At 34.6% G+C, this 13,075-nt stretch overlaps 1 protein-coding gene across 3 annotated transcripts in view; it reads left to right on the plus strand.

The window, feature by feature from the left end:
* Window positions 1-13,075, plus strand: part of Sema1a (Semaphorin 1a) — a 713,484-nt gene that overhangs the window by 678,859 nt on the left and 21,550 nt on the right. For all 3 annotated transcript variants that reach the window (XM_076412071.1, XM_076412072.1, XM_076412073.1), the window contains 3 exons: window positions 4,396-4,500; window positions 6,662-6,750; window positions 6,940-7,081. In XM_076412071.1, coding sequence (XP_076268186.1) covers window positions 4,396-4,500; window positions 6,662-6,750; window positions 6,940-7,081 — 336 coding nt within the window. The remainder of the gene's footprint in view (window positions 1-4,395; window positions 4,501-6,661; window positions 6,751-6,939; window positions 7,082-13,075) is intronic.

Consider the following 13,075-nt stretch of genomic DNA (forward strand, 5'->3'; position numbering starts at 1 on the left):
GCGCGCGGTCGCCAGAAGAAATTCGAGGGAAATGTCAGGAACGGGCCGGAGAATAATGAAGATGTCCTGTGCACGGCGACTGGGACGAAGGGCCTATTCATTTTAAATAACATCTGATGCATGGCCGATTGACAGGAGGGATCTAAAACTGCTTATCGTTTTAATGGAATGATTATGGCGATCTGGACTAGATATCTTACGATCTGAATTCTTCAATTATACAAGTCAGTATAAAAAAATTGTTGAAGTATTGTAAGCGTATTAAAACCAATGAAATAAAATCTGTCTGAAAATTATTTTGACTCTATACACTTTGTCCATCTTTATAGATACCATTCCAAAAAAACTGTTTGTCCTTTAAACAAAACGATTCATCGAGACATTTTCTAACTTCTTCGAAATTGACGAAATGCTGCTCTGCAAGCGCGTGTCCCATTGATGCGAAACGTTAAGATCCGGACGGGCCAAGGTTTGGAGATTATGGCAGGTGCAATAATATGTCCCATCTAGGTGCTCTCGACGGCGTGTTATCGTGCTGTAAATCACTTTACCACGTTTTCGGGTCCATTCTGGACGTTTTTCGATCAATACATGACTAAAATTGATCATTTGATGTCGGTAGTGATCACTATTAACCCTTTCACCAGGTTTCAGCAGTTTATGATACACCACCCAGAGGATTGTCTTGCAACCGAAACGATTTGGCGTTATAGTCGATCGACCGTCATCGTCAGGTGCTGTAACGATGATTTTTTGCACTTATATATTACTATTCGATGCAGAAGTGCTTCATCATTATTCGAAGCTTCCAGTCACACCTTTGAAGCATCATTTCACAGGTGATTTTTCGATTTTCCATTTGGCTGTCATTCAATTGATGTGGCAGCAATTTTCTCATCTTTCGGATCTTCTCCATTGCTCGTTAATCATTTCTTGGACCACATTTAACGCTTATGCCAATTGTTTTTGAGCTTTGGTTGGGTTTTCATCCAATAACTCTTACAATCTCACATCTTCAAACTTTTTCGGTGTACCAGAACGAATATTCTCTGAGTTGCATATCGAAATGACCACTTTTGTGTTTTCGAAACCACGCCTCAGATGTTTTTAAGCTTTGAGCATGCTCATCGAAAGTTTCTGTCAGCAAACGGTGACTTTCAGGAGATTTTTTTCTTTTAATTTAACACGAAAATGTATAGCTTCGTAGCTTGATGTCAGTAGAATAAAATGGCATGTGCCAAATCATAACATTGCATGCTTAAACTTAGCGACATCTGTTAGATAAACCGGTCTTGATATTCTACTACATCTGGTACTCCGAGAAAGACTCCCAATAGTAGTCCAATGTACCCCATTGTAGTTTCCAATCAGCTAGAATAGTAACTAGAGACATGACTAAAATATTTGCTACCATCCTATATAATTAATGAGCAGATATAGACTTTAGAACAAAATTTAGAAGAGTATATTTTACACAGGTATCACTTACTGAAGCTAATTTTTACATATAATGTATACAACAATAATCATAAGAAATATTTATTGTTTATCTGGAAGGTTTTCGAACCACTAAGAGTAATAAAAAAAATTTAAACACAGCATTATTTTCGAGTATTTTTACTGTCCAAGCCCATTGACTTTTATTGTACAAACGAATAATGGTGAATGATGAATTCAACTATCCTATTTTTAATCAAGTCGATTGGTAGTAAACGTTTTAACCTGGCACTTCACTGACATCATCCACAAATAATTGTTTGGCGAGTTCATTCAGGTGCCCTAACACTCTTTCAAAGTACTTTACTTTCAAACTTTATTTACTACAAACTACTTTGTTACTGGAATAATATGGGACGTCAATAATAGCACGTAGCACTTTAGTTTGGAATCTTCGAAGCATTGCTATATTGAATTTGATGGTAGTACCACACAGTTCAATATATACGTTGGTTGTACGTCCTTTAAGGAAATATATCTGGTTTAGTTTAATCCCAAGTTGTTTACGCTTTATTAGTATATGTTTCTTCCAAGTTAGACGTCGATCAAGATGCATTCTCAGGTATTTAACATTATCTACTTGCGGGAGTTTATGATTATTAAGATTTATCGAAGGACAAGTCCTACTACACAGGGTGAATGTCACGTGAGTGGATTTTGTCCCATTCGCCTTGATACGCCATGTTCTCAACCACAAATGAATTTTATTGAGATGAAGTTAGAGTTTCCTTGTGACTGATAATGGTATATCGTCAGTATATATTGCTAGTGAAAATCGAAACACCTGAATATATTGGATGTAGGATGTATTCAGTGTATTCGTCACCATGATTGAAAAAACTTGGGTAGACCAACAATGAACGAATATTATCGACCTTCAAACAACAAGGTTTTCAATTTTTCTCATGACTTTTTAAAATTTTCATTACAATGTATAATAAAAGTCAATAATATTATAGTTTAATGTGTTGCATATGATTTATTCAATACAAAAAAAATATTTAAAAATATTTTGGGCCAAAATATTTTCAAACGTTACGAAGCTCAAAAAATAAGCTAAATATAATATTTCTTGAAATATGGATCCGATAACGAAAGTTGACGGCATTTTTTACGCCTCCAGTAGCTCGAAGTGTGACATTTCAAATATGTATCTAAAAATACCATCGCAATCATTTTCGATGCTTATAATTGATAAAATTCTGCACTATATAAAACAAAATATTAATATAATTAATGTTTGTTTCCTGCTACTGCATAAAATATGACAAAGGTCGTGGCAAGTGTGTCCAAACATTTATAATAACATTTGTTGATTAAATAATATATCATACGAATAAATAATAAACATGCACCGGCAATATTTGTATTAAACGTCAATAAATACATTTAATATTAATTGCATATCTGTTAGAAATTATGTCCCTACATATAAACATAGGCGTTTTAAATATATATTTTGTGTCATTATGATTAATTCAATATATCCATATTATATTTTTCATTAAAAAAATTAAGTCATTAAGGCTTTTGTTTAATAATGTTTTATGTATTTATGCATTTTTTACAGAAATAGTTATTTTATAACACTGATAGATTGATTTGTAATTAGTTTAGTTTCTTATTATATAATATTCAGCTGTGATTTCAAATTAACATAGTTTTCAAGGAAATGCCAACCCTTTAGTTTTGAGTGTCTTTAATTGTTATTTAAATCACTACCTTTAAACATTTTGTGTCCGTTAGTAAATTTACAATATTAGAGCTTTGAGCATAACCTGAGCAATCAGACAATGGGGTTTGGGTGCTGAAGAAAGGTCAGGTTTTTTTGAGTTTGAAGTAAATTGTTATTAGAGTAAGGTTAAAACTTTATCCATCAGAATTAATGCAGTAGAAGGAGGCAAATAACAGCTATCGATTTTTCTATCAGACTTTATTGTAAAAACGATTTTTCTATCAGACTTTATTGTAAAAACGTCATTTAGTAGATACAACACTAATTTAGTACAATCCCGAAATATAAAAAACAACCTAAAAATCAATACGAATAAAATCTGTACTCTGAGACGTATGTAGTCTATGAAATAGTATGGAGTAAATGGTTATTAGAGCAAAAGAAACAGAACTTTATCCATCAGAACTACTGCAGTAGAAGAAGGCACATAACACCTATCTCGATTTTTCTATCAGATTTTATTGTAAAAACGTCATTTAGTAGGTACAGTAATAATTTAGTACAATCCCGAAATATAAAAAACAACCCAAAAATCAATACGAATAAAATCTGTATCGGGAGACGTATGTAGTCTGTGAAATAGTTTGGAGTAAATGGTTATTGGAACAAGATAAACAAAACTTTATCCATCAGAACCACTGCAATAGAAGAAGACAAATAACACCTATCGATTTTTCTATCAGACTTTATTGTAAAAACGTCATTTAGTAAGTAGTATATATATAAACATAATTTAGTGCAATCCCGAAATATAAAAAACAACCCAAAAATCAATACGAATAAAATGTGTATCGTGTGATATGAAAGAGTTTGGATTGAATGATTATCAGAGAAAAATTAAAAGCTTATCTGTCAGAATGATTGCAATAAAAGAATACAAATAATAGTTGTCGATTTTCCACATCAGATCATCAGAATGTATTTATATTTTATCTATTTATTTTAGCAAATTTAGTGCAATACCGGAATATAAAAAAAAACAAAAATCAATACGAACAAAAAAATCTGGTGACATTTATAGGAGTGAATGGTTATTAAAAAAAGATTAAAGCCTTATCCATCAGAATGACTGCAGTAGACGAATGCAAATTGCTATCGATTTTTTCCGACCGATTTTAATGTCTCCATCCGACCTATATTTTAACGTTCTTTTTTTGTTTCAGATGGGGACCTCTACACTGGCACTGTGGCCGATTTCAGCGGAATGGATCCCATTATCTATAGGGAGCCTTTGCAAACCGAACAATACGATTCAATGAGTCTAAACGGTAAGTCTTTCTGGCGGGAATGAGCGGAGAAAAACCGGAAGAAAGGCCTTTTTTGCGCGCGGAAGATAAATTAACTGGAAAAGATGTCGTAACGGAAAAAAGCCAAATTGTTGGTCGAAAAAAGAGAGACCGGGATCGGTTTTTTTCCTTCTCTCTGCGGCCGGAGGCCCGATAAATAGAATTTTAAACTGGGGAAACGATCCGTTCGGAATTGGACCGTTTTGTGTTTAAGATTCATTGTCCGAATACGAGGAAACTGTAGCGTGGACGGCGAGAGCTTTAATTTGAAATAATGAAATTTGTTCCATGCGGTGGCGGTGGCCGAAAATTAAATTGGTTTGTTTGTTGTTATATTTCGATTGAATTTAGACAATCCCAGCCTATAGCCTCGCGTACGTTTTGAACAATGGCATGGCAGTTTTTGGTTTACCGTAGGTTTCAGTTTTGTTTGATATCGTTAAAATGTTTATGTATTCTATGCAATTATTGTACTTGAACTTTTAATTAGAAATTATTAATAACGCTCTATTTACTTAATTTGTGTTAAATGAACTTCCATCCACTACATTTTTCCATATTACCTCTTTGAAGGATTTCTTTTGGTTCCTATTGAAGGCTTTCACTATTATACAACTAATTAATTAATGAAATGTATCAATGTTTGGTTAATGAATGTATGATTGTTGATGGAATGTATGATGCGTGAGCGTCGAATGATGAATGAATCTGCCGTCTGTTTTTCTGCGTTCCCTTGATCGTTTGGTCGATTTTATTCTGTGGCCAGTTCGCGATAGGAAGAAGAGGCCTGACATCACCACATTTCCTAACCATAGCTCTTGTAAACAACGCGTGAAATTTGTCAAGCTATCAGGTCAGTTGAAAAGTCCCCGGCCTACCATAGTAAAACAAACTTTTTGGCAAAATTAGTTTTTTTTATTCAACATAATTCAGTTTCAGCGATCACCTCTTCATTCGACGAAAATTTCTTCCCAGTGAGATCTGAGAATAGAAAATAGTCGTTGGGGCCAGACCTGGAGAATATGGTGGATGAGGAAGCAATTCGAAGCCCAATTCATGAATTTTTTCCATCGTTTTCACTAACTGGTGACAAGATGGATTATCTTGGTGAAGCAGCACTTTCCTTTTATTCAAATGCGGCCGTTTTTCGACGATTTCGTCTTTCAAACCGTCCAATAACGCTATGTAATAGTCGCTTTTGATGGTCCTCTCTTTTTCAAGGTAGTCAATGAAAATGATTCCATGCGCATCCCAAAATACAGACGCCATAACCTTGCCAGCTGACTGTTACGTTTTCCCGCGCTTTGGAGCGGGTTTATCGTGTGCAATTCACTCGGATTACTGTCGATTGAACTTCGAAGTAAAATGATGGAGCCATGTTTCATTCATTGTCACATATCGACGCAAAAACTACGGTTTATTAGGCTTGATCATTTTCAAACACTGCTCCGAATCATCAACTCGTCTTTGTTTTCGGTCAAAAGTGAGCTCGCGCGGCAGCCGCTTTACACAGAGCTTTCTCATACCCAAACATTCAGTTGAGTGTGTCTGCTATTTCCTTTAGTTTCAATTGACGGTCATTCAATATGCATTCAATATTCATTTTGTGAATTTTTTTCCTCTTTTGGGCGTCTACTGCATTCACCGTCTTCGGTGCTCATTTCACCAGGTCTAAACTTAGCACACCAATTCTTGATGGTTGATTTTCCTGGGGCAGTGTCCGCAAACTCGGCATCAAGCCAAGTTTTTGCTTCAATTATATGTTTTCCCTTCAAAAGGCAATATTTTATCAACACGCGGGATCCTTTTTATCCATTTTTTCACCATAACGAAAGTTGCTTAACTCAAAATGCTATAATTCACAAATTAATGATCCGATAGCTGTCAAATTTATTCACGCGTCTTTTGAGGCTAGGGTTAATTAAAAAACATATGCACTTAATTCTAGTAGCGTCATCTATGTGTCAGGTCGGGTACTTTTCAATTGACCTGTTAGTTTAGAATGCGCATGAGTAGTTCTAGCCAATCAACAAGCACTGACTGATATATATTAGGAAGCGATGTATAAATTAAGGTTTCAAAACAATACTGAAAGGTCTATGGTCTTATATAAGTGTTTTATATTATGTTATTTATGTTACAGCGCCCGATTTCGTGGGATCCGTCACCCAAGGAGACTACGTGTACTTTTTCTTCAGAGAGACCGCCGTGGAATACATCAACTGCGGAAAGGTACGTATTAGAAATGGGCCGCGTGGCCCCGCGCCACGGTCGCAATAGGGTTAAGTGCATTTTAAACTCGCATTACGAATGGACGTCGGCCGGCCCCTAATCCCCGGGGCCGTGTTCCGCTCCTAATTTGCCGCTTACGCCCCTTGGACCGACCGATCCGATATAATCTTGTTCCTTGTTTAATTCCAGGCAGTCTATTCTCGAGTGGCTCGAGTCTGCAAAAACGACAGAGGTGGCCCGCACCGTTTTCGCAACCGCTGGACCTCCTTCCTCAAATCCAGACTAAACTGTTCGGTCACTGGGGAGTTCCCGTTCTACTTCAACGAAATACGTGAGTTTACTGTTTAACCCTACGTCCTCGTAGTCTTAAGTCTTCTCTTAAATCTTCTCTCTTAAATATATATATATATATATATATACATATATATATATATATATATATATATATATATATATATATATATATATATATATATATATCACTACATAGTATAAAACAAAGTCGCCTTTTCTGTCCCTATATCCCTATGTGCGCTTAAATCTTTAAAACTACGCAACGGATTTTGATGCGGTTTTTTTCAATAGATAGAGTGATTCAAGAGGAAGGTTTATATGTATAATACATGCATAATATACTAAGGCAACATTGCTAATTTTAGAGGTTTCTAACGTGATGTCGCAAATTAACCTATTTTTTAGGCTTATTTAGCAATTAGCAAAAACGCTGCCTAACCCTACGAGTTAGATCAAATTAATGTACTACAGTATTGTACACCATAAAAAGGTCTACAAAAAAGTCCGCGATGGTATATGTTTATCTTTTAGGGATAACCCACATTAACCATTTTTATTGTTTACTTTTTACGTGAGAAAATGGCTTATTTACGAAGCTATTTTAAGCAATACGGCATTAATCCTTATCGAATTAAGTACCTTAAATACAGTGTGCAATTAATATAGATCAATATGGTTCCTTACAGCATGTAAATTAAACAAATATTTTCGGAGATATTACAAATTTAAAATTTGCGTTTAAAAATGTGTAATGTAATAAAAATTGTATGAATTTAGATATTCCAAAGATAGCAGGAAATCTTCATAGTAAGTATAGGGGAAGAGGAATTGTTTTACTCCAAATTTAATGCGTGCAGGCCAAGGGCAGTAATGAATGAACCAAAAATACTGGATCGATTTTAATCATGTTTTCATTGAGTGACATAGGCATATATATTTTATGCCCGTGCAAAGTCGGAGCGGGCCGCTATGTTTTTATATACAACGTTCATATTTTTTCTGTAGTGTATTCAATTTAGTATCAGCATTGCACCCGTGCGAAGCCGGGGCGGGTCGCTAGTATATATATATATATATATATATATATATATATATATATATATATATATATATATATTAGTAAAAAAGAACGTCAAAAAATAACTTTATAAAACGCTATATTACACGCTTTAATAGTTAACAAATAGATGGTCAATATTAAATCAAAGCAATACGGTTTATCGCCTTTTCTTTTCAGAAGTGATTAGCTTACAGTACTCTGTAGTGTTGCCAAATCAATACAAGAGATAATTTCAGAAAATCTTGTTAAATAAATGATTTTTCTAAAACTCATCACATTCATAAAGCCAATTACCTAACAGTAAATTTGGCAACATGAACTTTTAGCATTTCGGCCTCCCGGGGGTATATTGCGCCGACCGATAGTGCCGAAAATAGCCGAATCTCTGAACCACAATGATTTTTACTGTATACTATCGCCCAGAACTAACGCCGGCCGAACAAAAAGCGAAATCCCCATTCTTATTCCCGGAGTGATTCGCCGGCATCCATAAATTTTTCCCGTAATATTTGAATGGGCCACACATTACATCTGGTAATGATTATTTAATAAGAAGCGGCATCGATATTTCAGTCACGTGCCCGCCGCCTGAAGAAGCACGAGAATTTCTCGATGTGTCTGAGGGAAGGTCCACCGGCATTTTAGTTGGGAGTTTAGTCTAGTAAATTGGGAATTACGGCGTGATTGCCGAGAGTTGTTTTGAATCCCTGACGAATACCAGTTAGCCGTTTTAGCCGGCCATTTTATACTAATACAATGTAGAGAATTGGCTTAAATCGTCGAGGGCACGCCGAGGTAAATGAAACAAATTATTCGTTCTGGTCTAATATTACCTTCATTACTAAATTACATTTTGATGTCTCGCTCTATGCGATAGTTTGAATACATTTTTTGATAATGACCAAACTTATTATTAAGTACATTTATAAGTGTTCAAAATTCGACGGATATTTGTTAAGTTAATGTTTTTCTCGTAACAGAGTAAATGGAACAATTTTAAAATGAAATGTTACTAAAACTTGTTTTCACAGTTTGTTCAATATAAGTTCAGAAATATGTTTGATATATAACAAGTCGATTGAAAAGCCCCGGACTGACACATAGATGGCGCTACTAGAATTAAATCCACATGTTAGCCCTAACGCTCAAAAGATGCGTGTATAAATTGACAGCTGTCGGATTATTACATTGTGAATTATAGAATTTTGAGTTAAGCAACTTTTGTTATTGTGAAAAAAATGGATAAAAAGGAATTTCGCTTGTTGATAAGATATTGCTATTTGAAGGGAAAAAATACACTGAACGTGTACATCATATCATTCACGAATATTTGGATGTGAGAAAGCTCTGTGCAAAGTGGTCGCCGCGCGAGCTCACTTTTGACCACAAACAACGACGAGTTGATGATTCGGAGCAGTGTTTGAAGATGATCAAGCGTAATAAACCCGAGTTTTGCGTCGATATATAACAATGGATGAAGCAGTGCTCCATCATTTCATTCCGAAGTACCATTGACAGTTATCCGAGTGGACTTCACACGATGAACCCGCACCAAAGCTTGGGAAAACGCAACAATCGGCTGGCAAGGTTATGGCGTCTGTATTTTGGGATGCGCACGGAATAATTTTCATTGACTACCTTGAAAAAGGAAAGACTATTACATAGCGTTATTGGACCGTTTGAAGGACGAAATCGCCGAAAGACGGCTGCATTTGAAGGAAAAGATAGTGCTGTTTCACCAAGAAAATGCTCCGTGTCACAAGTCAGTGCAAACGAGAGCAAAAATCCAAATCCATGAATTGGGCTTCGAATTGCTTCCTCATCGACCGTATTCTCCAGATCTGCCCCAGCGACTATTTCCTGTTCTCAGATCTCAAAAGAATGCTCGCTGGGAACAAATTTTTGTCGAATGAAGAAGTGATCGCCGAAACTGACGCCTATTTTGAAGCAAAGGACAAATCGTACTACAAAAATGGTATTGAAAAGTTGGAGGGTCGCTATAATCAGTGTATCACCCTTGAAGGGAATTATGTTGAATAAAAAAACTAATTTTGCCAAAAAATGTGTTTTCCTATGGTAGACCGGGGACTTTCCAATTAACCTGTTAATATTAATTAAAATAATAGGTGTCTGTATTTTAAAACATTAAAAAATCTATCTCAAGAACTAACACTTAGTAACCTTTTTTTGAAATGGCATTTAACTAAATTTAATTTTCATTCAGTTTCAATAATCAATAAAGTTTTGATAAGTTTATATTGCTACACAATATAACAAAACTATCGTAAGATTATTTTCTGAACTGTAACAACTTCAGAGTATCAAATATAAGTATACATGATCTTTCTTTACTTTTATGTTTTCAACATATATATGGAATAATAAATGAACTTTGTATATTAAAATAAAGAATATATGAATAGAACAATTTTGACATCGATATTTAACTTTAGGATGTTTACTAAAACAATTACGAACACAATTAGGTAAATTTTTTGTATTTATAATTATTAGGAATGTATTTACAATTATTAAGTCACATGCTTTAAACTTTTTACAAATTTACCGTTATTCGTCCTATGTGTTCCATCTATGCAAATTATGCAATTAATTTCGTTTAAATTGCTGCATTTAATATGCAATAAAATATATATTGCAAAAATAATAAATAGACCAGGCTAATTAATAGAATAATTAAAGACTTTTTTTACCTAAATTTTTATATAAAATTGCATCGTTCTTTGCTTATTTATTACACTCTTCAATCTTACAGATCATCAAAGTTCATGTTTAACATGCGTTCTATGGCTTTCGTTTATGTACTGCTTTCTACATTGTCTTAACATATTCCCTTGTTAAAATTCTATAAAACTACTTTATAGTTGTTAATATTCTTTGGGACATTAATTTTAACTCTTGATTTTGACTCTTGCAACTAATAATATAAATAAGTGTACCGAAACATGGAGAATAAAGCCACTGAGAGTAAATCAGTGCGTATTAACTCGTCTATAAACTGTTCGTATACCAAAAAATATGAATAATACTAAATATTATCCCATGCATCAACAATGCTAGCATATATCTTGAGATTAATCTTGATGCAAAACTTCATTGAATGAGCCACCGATGATGACAAAGAGCGTTCTGGAGTGGTTTAAAGAATTAAAGATGAGGATCTGCAGACATTACTCGATAAGTGCTCCATGTAAAATGCGTGTAAGATCGCTTGAGGATCATAAAAGTAATTCAAAAACTTGGATATTTCTTGCTGTATGAATTAAACATAGAGATTGAAAGACGTTTGATCATGTGTGAAATGCTTCTTCAACGGCAAAGCCGAATATCAATGGTTCCAAGCTAATGCTCTATATTTAGTAGCATCAGCTTAGTGTGGTACACTATAAGCGGCTAAAACCTAACTAGATCATCAGTGGGGATTAGTATCTACTACAAATGATTCGTTTCAGCTGAACACTACTCGAAAACAGCCGGAATATGAGCAAAAACACAACATTGTTATTTTTCAGCATGACAAATGTTAACCAGATGTTGAAAAAACAGTAAAAATCTAATTGGAAACATTAAAATGAGAAGTTCTGCCTTAACCGCCGTATTCTCCAGACCTTACTCCTTCTGATTACTACTTGTTCGGTCATATGAGTTGTGGCCTGTCTGGGCAGCGCTACACTTTTTACCAAGAATACAAAAAAAATGGATAGTTACACTGTTCTTTCGGTATGGTATCCGAAAATCGCTTGAGGGCTATCGATGGACAATACTTTGAATAAAATACATTGTACCGATTTTTCACAATAAAGCTTCAATTTTAAAGAAAATCATATAAAACTAATGTAACTCAGCCATATAACACTATTCGATGAAAAATTAAGGAGCCACTTAAAAGTATTTGCAATATAAAAAAAGATCAACACAGAAGACCAGCCAATATTGTGGGAAAGTAATATAAGTTTGCGGAAATAGATTATCAAACTCTCGTGGGCCAAACGGAATTTTCGATCGGGTAGTTCGTAAGTCATAAAAACCCGCCTCTACAGAATATAAAACGATGTTTTATTACGGGAAACTTATAAGTTCGAAAATACTATTTTCGAAAACTAAATTGATATTGAATTTGTTTTTGATCGAACTTACCTATGAAGAATGCGAATATTATGTAAATAAGCAGCTTTATATACGGGCTGTCTCAAAACGGCATATATATTTGTTTATATTTCTGCTTAATATACAAGTTGAGCAAATTGCTACCGCGGAACTATTGTCAACTGCTGGAGTTATACATATTCGCAATAAAAGGTCTCGCATGAAGGGATATTTTCAATATTTAACCCTATTTCAGCTGGATTTCCCCGAGGTAGTGTTTTGGGACAACTTCTGTATCTGCTCTACACTCTTGATATCCCAGCAGCAACATTTACCGACGATTCCATTATGGTAAAACAAATATATCTACCTAGGCTGTAGAAGAAATACAAGTGGCAGTCAACATACAAATACTAAAGATTGGAAAATATAGCTTAATAGCTCTAAATCTGTCCGTATTAATTTTACGTCGCTACGAAATGGTAAAAACCATTCCTCAAGCAAAATCAACTAAATACTTCGGCATCCATCTTGATAGTAGATTAAATTCCAAACATCATGTTAGATCAAATGCAAATCAGTGTTAGTCGGAAGATACTCTCAATTTGACCTAAAATCAAAGAGATTGGTTTATCAGTCACTCATAAAGCCCACGGGGTGCAAATATAGGTAACTCAACAGGGCCAAAACAAAGTTCTACGATTAATTACCAATGTTTATCGCCATGAAACGAGCTACAGCGAAAAACTGCACGATGATCTCGAAATCAAATGAAAATCATTTAAATTTTTTTAAATAGTATTTTCAGTGAAATGCACGGTTCGACTGTTTTGTTCAATTCGTGATGTCAGACGAAAATGTACGAAC

This window comes from Rhynchophorus ferrugineus, unplaced genomic scaffold (assembly GCF_030347505.1).
Source record: "Rhynchophorus ferrugineus isolate W39M unplaced genomic scaffold, kcgeb_rfMv2 rfM8, whole genome shotgun sequence".
Classification (NCBI taxonomy): domain Eukaryota; kingdom Metazoa; phylum Arthropoda; class Insecta; order Coleoptera; family Curculionidae; genus Rhynchophorus; species Rhynchophorus ferrugineus.